Raw genomic sequence first — 15,313 nt, 5'->3', positions numbered from 1 at the left:
CTATCGTGTTTATTTGATCAGAAATATGAAGATAATTCATGGGTTTTTAGGCCCCGCTCTGTTCCAGTAACTCACATGAGCGGGTCACCGGTTCACATTTCCTCGTCTTTTTCTCATTTTGTTGCGGTGCTAATGTTGAAGTGACTTCGATGTAAAAAGTCTAAAAACTCTTCCTTCACGGAGAGCGCCTGCACAGCTGTTTTGCTGGAATACTCGTTGTATTTTTCAGCTAAAACCGTGCAGAAGTCGGCCGTGGAGAGCGAATATCTGCAGTTGTAAATGTGCTGTCCTGAGTCTGCAGCAGCTCCGGGCTGCAGGACGAGCGGGGCCGAGAGAGAAAGGCAGCGAGCTGGAGCCGCAGATTCAATGTCATTTGAGTTTATAATTATAATTTTTTTTTTATCGGCTTTATTGGGGATGGCTTCAAAATGCCAATAAATGCCGCTAATTATCGGCGGCCGATATTATCGCGCATCCCTAACAGTTCCGTACCTTTAGCGTTGTCCTGTGTGGGAGGGACAGGACAGGCGGACGACGGCGTGGACAGAGCGTCCACACACACAGAGGCACACAGGTTCTTGATAATCTTTGGATTGGGACACGGGGAGCGACCAGCGCATTGTTGCAGGAGCTTGGCAATAAAAGAAGCGGCATATCCTTGAATCAGCGTGTTCTCCTCTCGCTTTAACGTCTCCATGAGGGGGCGCACCAGGGGGTTGAGTTTATCGGGGAGCACTTGCAGGTTGACGACGGCGCAGGCGGTGAACATGTGCACCCGCAGATGGAGCTGCTGCCAGTCACTGTTGGTCTCCATCACTGTGGACTGGGCCTGCTGCCTTTTGCTGTCCAAACACTGCCACTCCTTCGACTTGGAGTTCAGACCGGCTGTGGATTCACTGAAGATGGTGGTCACCTGGGAACAAGAGGAACCAGTCAGGAAAAACTAAGGGATACGTTTTGCATGTAGATTTGTATTTGCATTGCTGTGGAGGCTTTTGTTTTATGAGTTACTACGCCTGTTCAATCCAGTCCGAGTCCCTGGTTTTAACTGATCCAGTCCGTGTTTTGCACTCAGTGACCCAGGCCGTACGGTCGTGTTTATTTGAGGTTGCTCAGGAAAATATCGGAGAGACAGGGGCAGAGACAGGAGCTGCTTCAACAGAGTGAGTAAGTTTAACTAGAGCGATTAGATGACAATAAAATTAACATTAAGTCCTTTTGGCACTTTGTAAATAAGAAAATCCAACCAAAATGCATCAGTTGAGTTTAGCTCAAATGTTTCGGTTTAGCATTTGTTTCACATGAAGTCACTGAAGCTAGCTCTCTTGGATTTTTTATGAAGTCCTGAACTTAGCCTTAACCTCTTAACTCCCGCCTGAACCGAGAGGATCTTTTTCCTCACGTCAGATTTTTTTTCCATCATTTTTTTGTTGGGTATTCAACTTATTTTTGTCATTTTTTTGTCCTTTTTTGTCCTTTTTAGTAAATTTTTTGTGATTTTTTTCGGCATTTTCTTAATCACATTTTTGTCATTTGTCATTGAACCGAGCACATTTTCTCCAGTTTGGCTTTACCCAAATCTAAAGTTCATAGGCCGGAGTAAAGCCTCATTTTTTCATCCTCATTTACGACTCGTTTCAGTCGCTGTTTTGACTTAGATTTGGGTAAAGTCGAACTGGAGAAACTGTGCTCAGTTAAATCGGGGGTTAAGAGGTTAATGAAATAGACTCTAATATAGGCGGCCTTTATTTCTTTATTTGAGCAGGTGTTTTTTAACCTCTTTTTGGTTGAGTTTTTCTCACATTTATTATACATTTTTGGTCACTTTTTGCTTGATTTTTTGTCACATTTTTGTCAAATTTGTGTCACATTTTTGTTCAGTTTTTCTCATTTTGGGTGAGTTTTTCTCACATTTCTTTTTATTTTTGGTCACTTGTTGGTTGAGTTTTTGTCACATGTTTGTTGAATTTTTGTCAAATATTTGTTCAGTTTTTGTCATTTTTTTTGTTACGTTTACATCCTTGTTTCTTCTCATTTTTTGTGGCTGTTTTGGTGCTTTTTTCCCAATAAGCTTCTTGATCAACGCCAAACTGGAGAAAATGGGATCCGTTCCAGTGGGAGTTAAGAGGTTAATACTAACAATGAAATACAGGCCTAGAGCTGGTGAAGACTCTGCATGGTGCTCCTCCTGCAGGCAGCTGTGGGAATAACGTCAAACTTTTCATTTACTTTCATTTACTTTGTGCTTTACAGCTTCATCGTGGCTTGATTAAACCTTTTAGCAGTGCGGCACAGAACTCACATGTTGGATTATGGGCTTTAAAAATGTGGAGGACAGTTTCAGGTTTTAACAATGAGCAATTGTACCCAGGAAGTACAGAACGAAGCGCTGACGCCACAGAAACGGCTAAACTGAACAGGTTTCCCGAGGACTACTCAAAACTGCGTGAATGTAGTGATCTCCAAATCTGTCTTTGCTTTTTTTGAGCTTTACCCCATTGTTTCCTTGTCAGATTTTTGCATGATATGTTCACTTTGAATGCCAAAGGAAAAAATCTATGAAACAGTTAAATTTGAGTAAATATGTCTGAATAAAATGATGAAATTAATATCTAACTTTACATCAAACCGAAAACAAAATCAGTCATCAAAATGAACACAGCAAAGGCGGAAAATGCTGCATTGTGAACCTACCAGCTCACTGGCCTGGTCGATGGTAAAGACGCTGCAGTTGAGGCGGTCCTTCACGTCTATTTGAGCGTCGGCGAGGAGCGCGATGAGCTGTTTACATTCGTTCTGCATCCGAGTGAAGGGGATGGCGATCTCATCGTAGTACAGCTGCTCCGAGAGGATGGCGAGGAGACGAGGCTGCACCATGGAAGACACCAACTGACAGTCCTGAGGAGACAACACAACGGCGTTTAGACACATCGACTTTTAGAGCTTTTAACCATGCTACAATGTTGATCTCTCATCAAAAACATACCTGGAGCTGTGTTTCAACACACTCATGCATCTTTGAGTAATCTTTGTACTGGTAAGTGCTTTATTTGTCATTGTACAATTGTACTACGAAACTGCGTCCAGATGTTGGGTTAGTCCAGAGAAGGGCTGAGCGATATAGCCAAAAAAAGAATAGATATTTTTGCTTTGACGATTATGATTTGAATGTATTTTATTTGAAATAAACTTTAAAAAGTCTCCTGATCTTTGAGGAAAACTGCTCAGAGTCCTGCTCATTAACATTTCATAATGTAGCTACAATTAGGCCCATTAAGAAAACACAACCCTTGATTTAAAAATTGTTATTTCGGTTTTAGATTTTCCTTGTCTGCTCTCAAAAGTTAAACCTCTTAACTCCCGCCTGAACGAAGAGGATCTTTTTTCTCACGTCATCATTTTTTTGTTGGGTAATCAACTTCATTTTTTTTGTCATTTTTTTTGTCATTTCTTTTGTCATTTTTGTGACATTTTTGCCACTTTTTCACCCATTTTTCATCACTTTTTATCAATCACATTTCCATCATTGTTTTCGTCTCAGTTTTGTTGCTATTTTCACAGCTTTTTTCCAGAAGCTTTTGGACTGGGGTAAAGCCAAACTGGAGAAAATGTGCTCAGTTCAGGTTGGATTTAAGGGGTTGAACAATTAAAAATGATGCATTAGTGTTTCATAGGTCAGTCAATAATCATCCATGTCACATAAGTAGAACATAAAACACAACACTTCCAGTCCTCTTGCACCACAGGGGAAGGGCTTCAGCTAGAGATCATTCAGAATTTTTATAGGCTTATTTGCGTATTCTTACATTTGTAATTGTCACTTCCACCGGTAGCCGCCATCTTTATACTCCCTTGGCCACAAGTCTGCTCCTGAGCCGACTTGCTGCCGAGGGGCCTGTTCAAGGGCAGATAGCCACTTCCTCTTGCTCCTAAAGTATTGGGACACCCCACCCCTCCGAGGGAACGCGCAAAATCTAGGGCAAGGGCTCAAATCTAGGGCTAGGATTTGAATGGGACAGGGCCTAAGTGACATAAGCTCACAATCTTATGCTCCCTCAGTGTTTACAGGAGATGTTTCAAACTAGAGAATCTATATAAAACCTTAGAGGAACTGATCTGCTACAAAAACCTATGGCGCACAGTAATACTAAGAGGAGGTGTTTATCAGTTAAAGGCGTTGATCTATGGAACGGTTTATCTATTCAACTTAAGGCTCCAAAACTATTAAAGCATTCAAGAAAATGTATAAGTTAAACATGATAGAGAAGTATAGAACACTTGAATGAAGACCATTAGAAGAGAAGTCGATCGAGGATACATAGCATAGTTTCTGATTGTTGAAGTTTAAGTTTTGTGCGTAAGTGTTTCCATCGTTGGTATTAGAGAAAGTGTATAATGTGTCTCTTTGGACACAGAGTCACAGTTGTAGAAGGGGTTTAGGCAGAATAAGTCTTGGCTTCAGCCTAAACCCCTTTCGGTCAGGCTTCATTTAGCACTTAAATTCTTCATGTATGTGTTTTCTTATTGTATAAGATCTTTGGAAAGCATGTGATTTAAATGTTCATAATGACCGAGGAAAAAAAAAAATTAACTAACTAACTAACATTCAAGGTCTACATTTTGGGACAATTCATCCATCTATCCATTCATCCATTTTCTTCCACTTGTCTGTTGCCGGGTCGTGGGGCAGCTGTTGGAGTTGCCCAAATCACATTGCACCTGCCCCTATTAGCTCCTCCTGTAGGTGGTGGGTCCACGGAAGGACAGCCTCATGGTTCAAACTGGGCCTGTTGGTCTCTCATAAGGGACGTCTGACCCGTCACCTAGGACCTGTTTGCCATGGGACGAAGCCCCCGACAACAGAGCTCCCAGGATCATTCGGACGCTCAAACGCCTCCACCACGTTAAGGTGGCAGCTCCAGGAGGGGAGGAACCACCACCGCGTTTCTATATTTTCAAAAACAGTGAAAATATAGAAAAGTTTCTAACTGACTTGACAGTATGGCGAGCATTAGTTCACCTTCTGCTGCGCGGCCCACTCGCACAGCACCAGGGCCACCGCGATGCGCTGCAGGGCGGACTTTGAGTTGAGGTGGAAGAGCAGCAGTTGTCCCAGAGACTCGGCCGGACGCAGCTCCTGAGAGGACGAGTTCAGCTGAGGGTCACAGATGGAGCGGCACAGGGCGCCCAGCAGCCTGAGCAGGACACGCAGAACAAGGCAGTCTCTTAGTGAAAGCAGAGAGAGAGTCTACACTTTACAGGTTTGTGTTGAGCACTCACTTGGCGGCCATGAGTCGCGCCCGCACCACCACGTAGTCCCTGGCCCCCGAGTCGTCAGTCACAGTCTCTGCTCCGGCGATGTACTCCTGAACCGTCTCTTTGACCTGGTTACACCCCTGACGAGCCTTCACACCGGACTTGTCCTGTTCAATAACAAAATCCTCATTCGTCTCTTCTCTATTCGAAAAATCACTGAGGCTAGTTTAGTACATGCCCCGAAGAAAAGTTCAATTGTGCTTGCCAAACAAAATGAAACGTATAGAGGAAATAGTGGGATCAGAGTAACCTTTTGATCGTGAAATGGAGAGATATCCTCCTGGTTTGAGTTGTAGGCTTTATACCGTAAATGCTCTAATATAGGCCGGGGCCTTTATTTACTCAGAGGCATCTCGGACCAGGCCTTTATCGGAACCAGGCCACAATTAGAGACAGGCCTTTATTTCTATTTGAGCAAAACGGACGACCAGGAAAACAAAGAAAAACGAGATTTGTCGCCATTTGCACCTAAAATATTAGGTTCATTTATTAATTAACATTTCAAACCCTCTCCCAGCGGCTGGAACATTGACGCCTTTTATTTTGTCGGGACAACAGGAAGTGTTTCGTTGCTGTTAGCGGAGCATTGACATCAATGTCACTGCAGGTTTCTGTTACGTTTTTACCGCGGACCGGTTTATTTGTTGTTATCTTGTGTAAAAGGCGAGTTTAGACGGAGCGTTTGTGTTTGTGATCGATCATGAGACTGACCCGAGAGAAGATGAATCGGAGGAGTTATTTTGAGGCGTGGGACTGACCTGCACACGGAGCAGCTGGACGTGCTTTGAAGACGCGATGGTGACTTTATTAAAACCCTGGAGGGTCTCACAACATTTGTTTCTTGCCCTGTTTCCACAAATAGTCACTGGAGGTTTGAAAAGTGGCTAAATCTGTGTCAATGTTACGCTCGGATCAGCTCCTCCGCAGCGTCTCCATCGGCCTGAGTTCCAGTTTGTTTACTTCCTGCACGTGAGTTATCATTGAGACAAATTCCTAACATGGGGAATATTTCTACCGCTATAGTTTCTAATAAAAGCCCCGGCCTGTTTTAGAGAACGGCTTTAATTTGCCTCCGCCAGCCGCGAACCCGGCCTCTGTTAGAGACCCGGCCTCTGTCAGAGACCCGGCCTCTGTCAGAGACCCGGCCGCTAATGGAATACAGGCCAGTATTAGAGAATTTACGGCAAGTGTTTTATTTTTATTGACTAGGGATATTCGATGTTTGATACAGATGCCTGAATGATACCTATACTCAAATATTTCTCATCTAGAACCGGAAAACAGAACAATAATGTGTGGAAGATTTTCAATTTCGGGTTCATCTGCAATGTCAAGAATTGTGTTAAAATTGGGAGAAATAGGGAATAAATTGGGGGGGGAAATGGGAAAAAAAGAAGGCAGAAATAGGGAAAATATTAGTGATAAAAAATGTGCACAAATGAGGGGAAACAATTTGGGGAAAACAATCATTACAGCTTCAAAACTTGGATCTAAAAAAAAGAATTTAAAAAAAGCCAAAGTCAACAACATTAAAAACAAGGCTTTACTCATATTAAAATGCTCACCTTGGACCTGGCCTTGACCTCCAGGAGCATGTTGATGTCAATGGGGATGCGTGAGGCCTGCATCATGAGGCAGAGCCAGGCGCCCATCCACGGACAGCTGGCCGCCACCACGAACTGCTGCGGAGCCTGCGCCAGGAGCTCCATCCACACCTGTGCAACACGTCACAACAGCAGACATCAGAAACAGAGCCCTTTCCCCCGGCTACAGGCGAGGATATGGAACAGGACGAGCAGTGGACGGTATCAGTGAGAACGTGGCCCGTAGTGCATGCTTCATGGACGTATTGGGTAATAGCTACAATTCTACCGTGTTTGGATTATTTCAGTTTAGTTACATAAAGATAGCCGATATAGCATGGTTTTGGTTTTTAAATCCTACATCAGGGGTCTCCAACAGGCGGCCCAAAGATGGCCCAGAGATGATTCAATCCGGACCGTGAAATGTAGAGTAAAGTCTCTAGCAGATTCCTGTGCGGAGTCATTGATTTTTAAAGATGACCAGAATTCTCACTCCAGACACTGGGGCATAGCTTAACCTCTTAACTCCCGCCTGAACCGAGAGGATCTTTTTCCTCATCTCAGATTTTTTTTTTATCATCATTTTTTTGGGGGTATTCAAAATACCCCAAAACAACAACTCATTTGTCACATTTGTGTAATTTTTTTGTCACTTTTTGTCATTTTTTGTCACATTGTCATTTTTTTGTCAGTTTTTGTCATTTTTTTGTCACATTTTTGTCACATTTTTGCCACCTTTTCATAAAATTTTCAGCACATTTGTTTGTTTTTTTTATCACATTTGTGTCATTTTTTCGTATTTTTTTCATCACATTTTTGTCATTTTTTTGTCACATTTTGGTCATTTCTTGTGACATTTTTCGTCACTTTTTTGCCAATGTTTTCTCACTTTTTTGTCATATTTTTGTCACATTTTTTGTAATTTTTTATCACATTTTTGTAATTTTTTGTCACATTTGTCATTTTTTTGTCCCATTTTTGCTATTTTTATGTAACCTAGCTAAAGCCATGCTGCTGTGTGCGCTCGAATCATTTTGAACTGCACAACAGTTATGTTTTTGTTGTTGCACTTTCCTTGTTTTTGTCGCCTTTTTCCAGAAGTTTTTCGTTTTGAGCAATGACAAACCGGAGAAAATGTGCTCCGTTCAGGTGTGGGTTAAGGGGTTGATCACTTATTGAAAAAAGATATGGAAATAGATTCAAACTCCGTTTTGTGTCCGGCCCAATAAACAAATGGATAAAAATTGCACTCAAATTTCAAGTTAATGAATTGTAGACTCATAAAAGTGGTATTCACAAACCTTTTGGACCAACTCTAGGATCTCCTCATTGCTTTCCAATATACAGCATTGGAATATGTGTCGCAGCATATCCTGTAGGATGGGGTTTATCCACAGGGAACAGTTCTGGAGAAGAAATGGAGCAATACAACGTACAGATTGCTGTAAACAGTGTATTATCTTTATGAAAAGTGTAATTATTAACATGATTAGGTGTTCTTTACCTGGTCGGCTTTGGATAAGAGAGTAAACAGCGTTTCCAGCGCGGCTCGTCTCACTGAGGAGATGGTGTGTCTAAGAAAAGGCCAAACCCGAGGGACCAGGACGGTTAACGACTCCTGCATGCTACAAACAAAACACGATCAATGTCCCCAGGGAGCCCAAGTTTAAAAACAAAGGCAAGCATTATCAAATCTATCTCAAATCAAATCAATGGGACTGCTGACCTGCTCTGTCGGACTTGTGGATACGTGAGCAGCAGGGAGAGTAACGTCATGATGCTGTTTGTGGAGGCGGTGAGGTCGTCCAGGTCCAAGAGAGAGTCCCACAAAGTGTTCACGATGAAGGGCACCTGGAGGACAGATGAATCAGCTCCACATGAGCACTCCTATGGGCTCTGTGGAGACTGCACGGACTGAAGCCCTGAGACTTGGAAGTGGTGTGCAATATTTCTATAACCATATTATGGCGATATCCTACTACACCATTTCAACATGGTGTGGTCCATTAGTACACATTTTACAGCGAAGACAAAAGCACCCAAAACTCAGCACCAAAACAAGGCTAAAATGGAACTAAATTAGCACTAAAACTGAACTTTTGCACGTTTGTAAGACCCGCACATGTTATGTTTACGAGGATGCAAAAAATGTGAGTGAAGGTGGCTTTGTGGCTTCTTGCGATGCATATTGCATCACCACATATTGCAATACGATATTGTGTGGCACTACTTTGAAAACAGGATACTTCTCGTGTCTCTCATGAAGTATATATTATTATTTGGTTACATAAATTAATTAGCTGAGTGTAGTGTACACTGCACGATTTTGGCCGTCTGTGACAAATGATCACTCATCATGGGGAAAATCTTAGGTTGTAGAATCGCTGTGCAATAAATCGAATTAATTCAATGAATTCATGCTTTTAAAAACAGACGATTTGGAAAATGGTAAAATCGAGTCCACCGCTCCACATCCCCCCAACGTGCGGCCCATTTAGCAGCGTTTTAGATGCTCCGTAGCGAAATGACACCAGCGACTTTCTGACGATCTCAGCTGCTTCACAAAGGCCTTTGTGGCTTCTAGCGATGCATTTTGCATTACCTCATATTGCAATACGATACTGTGCGGCACTACTTTGAAAACAGGATACTTCTCGTCTAAAGACTCTCATGAAGTATATATTTGGTTATATAAATTAGTTATTTAACTGCCTTAACATAAACAAGCACAGTTTGTGCTGCATAGACATCCACACAGTAAAAATAATTCAGGAAGATTTGAAAAAACGTGGACAGCAGCGAGTTCACCTGATGAGGAAACTGAACTCTCTTAATGTATCAGCAAATATTTTAAGTAACTTTTATCATTATTTTAGTGAAAGTGTCTTAACCTTTTCTTTTATTTGCTGGTTTGACGCCTGTCGGTGAAAAATAAGTCTGAACCACATTGTCAAAGTGTGTAGTAAGGCCCAACCAGGGACATGAGCTGCGAACTAGCACTAGCTACAAGCTCTTCATGCATCGCATCAGCTGCAAATATTAATTGTAACTATGTTGATTGTATCGTCCCTGATAAATAAATACAAATTTCTGGTGTGCGTTTTGAAGACCTCGCCTCACTCTAAGAAAAGAGTCGTCCAAAAGACATCGATTTTGGGTCAACAAAATCATATCTTGCGGTCGCACTGAACTCTGATGCCTCCGGGAGGCGATATGTCGTCCCCCAACAGAAAAGAAACCACTATTCAAAGTCCTTCATTCCGACTGCTGTCAGAAATTCTTTTTTTCCCCTCATTTTTACTGGTCCCTTTGTGTCCTGATGCACTTACAGTTCATGACGTCTGTATATGGTTGCTTGTGTCTCCATTTACTGTTTTTTATGACCAGAGAGCAGTGAACAGAATTGCCCATTGGAATGAATAAAGTTGTTTTGATTGATTTATTGAAAAATTATACCAATCTTCACTGCAAAGACTTGGGAGATGACTTGCAAACAGTGATCCCTCCTCTGCATTTATCAACGCATTCTATTTTACCCCCATCATTGAAAAAGGCAGTTCGTGTGTCTTACTTTACTGGGGAGGAGCTGGACGAGCCCCTCCACCACAGGGATGAGAGCAGAGGCGGCCACAGCTCTGACGTCGTCATCCAGGTCCTGAAGCCCCACAGTGACAGCAGGAAGCACCCGCGGCAGCAGCACCGAGATCAGGTCCTGGACGACAACATTATTTAGCACCATTAGAAAAAAAGAAGCAGAGCAGGTAGTTCTTATCCCACCTTATGCTGTTCTTTAATATAATGTGAAGATGAGATCATACTAAATATATAAAGGCTTTCAACCGCTAATGGTGAAGTGTTTTGAAACTTGGGGTGTGCCTGCAGACAATGTAGACAATATATGTTGAATAATTGGTATATAACCACAAGCTCTGCCTTTAAAGACAAGTACTTATATGAGGAATGTGAAGATGCAAATCAACTTGAATATAGCACTGACACAAGTAGGCCTGGGGCGGTAACCGGATTACCGCGGTCACGTGACACACACCGCAGGTCTGAGTTCCTCACCGTCCAAAAAAAAAAAAAAAAAGCCTTTAAGTAAACAAAATTTAACCAGAAAAGGAACTAATAATAAACCTGAACAAGTGTTTCAACGAAAAAACTAACAAAAGTCTCAAAAAAGACCAGCCACAGGTGAAAATAAAATGAAAATCCAGCCGCCCTGAGCAGGTGAGGTGCAGCAGTCACATACAGTATCAGGCCTACGTGAGCGTGGAGTGTGTGGGTGACGAGATCCAGCTCCATATGCACATGAGGCGCATTTACTTAAAGTTTAGACTGGGCCTGTTCAATAGGCGACGCGAGGGCGAACAATCAAATCTGACCCGCGTTTCATCCTCCATAAAAAAAAGCTGTGTGTATGCGGCTCCATCACCTCAGAGCGGCTGAAATGTAAACATGGCTCTGTGTAAACCGGTGAAAAACGGATAAACAACGAAGACAAGAGGCTGATCGTTGGACCGACTGGCAGATCTGACCAAACCAAAGCATAAGGACACTCGTGCGTCGTGTTTTCAGACTTTTTCACGGATTATCCTGGAGGAGCAGGACTCTTTGCGGTCCTCAGCAGGTGGACAGCGTGTTTCCCTTCTTCATCAGTACAAAGGCCTGACCAGTAACTTAAAGTAGCAATGCCAGGTGAAAATTTTAAATACTGTGGATCAAAACAATATTAGCATACAGTGGTAGAGGACAGCAAGAGGATAAAAAGGCAGCTTGAATTTTTTAAATCCATCAAGTACTTTCAAAGTTATGAGCATTTCAGTTTTCATTTTCGGCCACTTTTGGTGAAATCAGTTACAATGAAAACAATAGGATATGGTCTGGACCGATTTATCGCAAAAATTGGTACAATTTTCTGCTTCCGTGTTCTCTAACTTTCCCATTTCACCAAATATTGTTCTCAAAATTCACTCCTTAAAAGAAAAATAGTCAGTGATTTCAAATATGATGTCGGATTTTATTTATGAGTTAAGACAAAGCAACTAATTTGCATATTTTAACATATAATCAAGGCAAGACACTGCAGGTTAATAGGGCATTTTTTTTAAATGGGTGATATCAATTTGAAACTTTTGCTGTATATTATTTACAAATACTTGAAAAAAAAATGCATTGCAAGTTTTCTGTAATATAATGATTACACATACATATGAGGCATTTTCTGAGTAAAAATGCCCAAAATGTACAATGTTTTTTTGGACGAAATCTAAATAATACATAAATCCATGTTTAAACTCATGGTTCAGCTATGTTGTCACAATAATTATAAAGATTGTTTTAGAGGCTATAAGATAGCTTGTTTAGTTTTTGAATAAGCTACTAATGGTGAATAAATCTGTGAAAATTCAACTTTCTTTTTTTTTTTGGGGGGGGGGGGGGGGTTCCAAAACTCGATAAATCAGGAAAGGAATTACAATTAGAGAAATCCCTCTAACAAAGCCTTCAAAATGTTATTAAATACACAACTGGAAAGTTTAGAGTCTGCAAATAACACAAATGTTGAGATTTGTTGGCAAAAATGTCAGGTAATTAGAGAAAAAAAGGCTTAAAGTTAAACACTAGACATGCCATACAATATGGCCACAGCTAACTCTATACATCGATATAACTAGTAGAATAGAACCCTATATAATAGCTTACAATTTTCATCCAGTTTCTTAAAATGTTTAGCTGAAAACTTCACATCACAACCTGTCTAGTAGCATTTCATCACAACTGCCTTCAGCAAAAAAGTCAATATTTCATCCTTAAAAAACTCAAGCACTATTTAAAAATGTTTCTTGGCATATGCATGAAAAAGTCTGTCTATATTCATGTACATCTGTTTGTCCAACTTCCAAGATCTTAGTGAAGCATCAGGAATTATTGGGACATTTTCATGAATAATGTACTTTGGGTCAACAACTGTATTGTCTGACCCAGTTGGCCACTTGAAGACACACGGATTTCCTTTTGATGGATGCAGGAACTTGACATCAAGTTCACCATTGTTGACATTTAATACAGTTCCAATGTACCAGGCGTCAGGCTCACTGAAAGCTACAGCCACAAAGTTGCCTACTTGGGCATCCGCAGCCTTTAGGTGTTTGCAGCTGATTTCTTTGTCGCTTTGTTCTGAGATCTTCCGTTTCCGACATTTCTTTTTCTTTGTGTCATTTTTCCCCAGTGCTGTCTTCTTGGCTTTCTTGACCACTTTTTTTGCAGCACGTTCTTTTGTACGTCTAGCCATGTCTCCAACACTTTCAAACTTTTTACGTTCTTCATTTTTCTGAGCAGTCCTGTGTTTGCTACGGAGCAAAATTCCATTTCGCCTTGCCTGGATCCAGAGATGTTGTTGTTCTTGTGCAGGCTTTGAAAGAATCCACTTCACTAAATCTTTGCTGTTTTGCTTCAGCATTTCGATACTTGAGTGATAATGGAATGAAGCATTTGGGCGCCTACGCTGACTAGCGTCAAGGCTACCAAGATGTCGTTCACACGATAAGTTGTCCAGGCGGCTAAAACCTGTTCTTTCCATTTGTACTTCAGATGGGGGAGATGAGTACTTGCCGCCAGGAAGAAAGTCAGACAGCTGATTTTCAAACGTTCTCACAAAAGCCTTACAGAGCAGCTTCAACGTACTCAGAAAAAGTTCTTCCTCGTTTGGGAATAGTAAAGTGAAGACAGCTGGGTGAAGGTCATGGTTGACCATGTCCATGTATTCACAACACACATTCTTCTCTACATCAGTGAGAGGCTGAGGATCATGCTGACATCCTTTTAGGAAGTCGTAGAGTTCCTGCACTGGTCCATATAGTCTCAAGTAAGGGACTTTGTTGCTTGCTATCAGGGCATGATATGGACCAGTTACTTTTATGTACATAACAGCCAACGCTTGAACTAGAGTCATTAGTCTGGGACAGCAAAGGTCAAGTTGAATGGACACCAACTTTTGATTAGCTTTTTCCTTACCACCCTTCACTTTCAATTCCAAGAGTTGAGTTAGGTCTGCGTAATGGTGGATAATTTGAGCAGCTGTGGCAAATAATGCATTAAAGCGATTGTCCCGGTAGTTGCTGATATGCGACTTTATCCCTTTGTCCTTACAAACCTCTGTCCAAATATCTTTGAGGCCCAAATGATCACCAGCCGGCCAAAAGTCTCTGCCACCATGCGAACAACCCGCTCTGCTGCAACTGTTTTTCCGAACTTGAAAAATTGGCCACTAGCATCGCGACCAAATTTTCCATTTGTTTCTAGCTCGGACTGTTGGATCTGAAGCTCTTGACGGCTGTAACTGTGAAAACCCAACAAACAATGTGCCATGCAGAAGAAGTGATGCACCACCTGACCATGAGCCTCTGAAGGAGAGGATTCTAGCAATTTGTCCCGCCATTCACACAGTTTCCTGTTACTAGCTTTCTCATTTGAGGCACGGTCACTCATGAGGAAAGATAATTTTGTCATCACATCTTGAACAAAATTACCTTCAGATTCTGATGCATGAGCATGAGCATCAGATAGTTCCTGGATTTTATCTTTGAAGACTCTTACAATAGTATCAGAGTCCTCTGATGCCATTTTGGTAAATCCGAGTGACAGCATTTTACCAGACCCTAACGTAATACCAGTATCAAGGATCTGCTCTTTTCTGCGGCTGGTTCCGTCTTTATTGACACCCCAGTTCGGTGTTTTCACGAGAAGTTCCGCTATGTACCTCTCAGCAATATACTGGGCCTCATCAGTAATGTTGACACAAACTTGCCGGGAGGGTAGCTCGTTGAAGTCGGTGTCAAACAGGTTCTTGCCAACAGCTTGAATGACCCGTCCAACTTTATCAGTTGCAACTTCCAAGGACACCAGCTCGAGAACACACATCCGAAGTGCATCACAGAAAATACCACCAGACTTTAATTTTTGAGGTTCCTTTTCATTCGTAGTGATTTTCTCATTGGCAATAACAAGTTCATTTTCTTTCATTCTGAGGTCACTGCTCAGTTCCTTGATGATGCCTTTCAGAGATTTTATCTGTGAAGTCTCCTCACTTTTGCTACTGGATATGAACAAAGTCTTGTATTTACATTTCATCTTTTGTTCTGATACCTTTTCCTTTTTTAATACCATGTTCTGTTTTTTCATAGAACAAAGAAGGTTGTCTTTTTCTAAACATTTTCTTTCCAGATTTTGTATCCTCCAGTGACACCTCAGTAGTTTTCGACGGGAGTAAGTGGCTGTTTTTCTCCGTTTTTTAATGTTCTTTGGACTGACGGTACCAAGCTTTTCCTCGATGCCTGCAAGCTCACTTCTCTTTTGAGCAAGTAATCCTTCATAATATTTTATGTCTTTTTTTATATGGAACAAATCTAAATTTT

General features: G+C 41.6%; 1 protein-coding gene across 1 annotated transcript in view; it reads right to left on the bottom strand.

Moving 5' to 3' along the window:
- btaf1 (BTAF1 RNA polymerase II, B-TFIID transcription factor-associated) overlaps positions 1-15,313 on the bottom strand; it is a 56,711-nt gene that overhangs the window by 24,074 nt on the left and 17,324 nt on the right. Inside the window, exons 12-20 of the mRNA XM_079560561.1 lie at positions 10,471-10,611; positions 8,626-8,750; positions 8,404-8,524; positions 8,201-8,305; positions 6,882-7,031; positions 5,281-5,423; positions 5,021-5,195; positions 2,695-2,898; positions 493-913 (exon numbers count right to left, since the gene is read on the bottom strand). Of these exons, the coding sequence (XP_079416687.1) occupies positions 493-913; positions 2,695-2,898; positions 5,021-5,195; positions 5,281-5,423; positions 6,882-7,031; positions 8,201-8,305; positions 8,404-8,524; positions 8,626-8,750; positions 10,471-10,611 (1,585 nt within the window). The remainder of the gene's footprint in view (positions 1-492; positions 914-2,694; positions 2,899-5,020; positions 5,196-5,280; positions 5,424-6,881; positions 7,032-8,200; positions 8,306-8,403; positions 8,525-8,625; positions 8,751-10,470; positions 10,612-15,313) is intronic.

This window comes from Gobius niger, assembly GCF_951799975.1.
Source record: "Gobius niger genome assembly, chromosome: 7".
NCBI classification, from domain to species: Eukaryota; Metazoa; Chordata; class Actinopteri; order Gobiiformes; family Gobiidae; genus Gobius; species Gobius niger.
The sequence above is the reverse complement of the archived record's forward strand: the minus strand, read 5'-3'. Positions and strand labels throughout refer to the sequence as shown.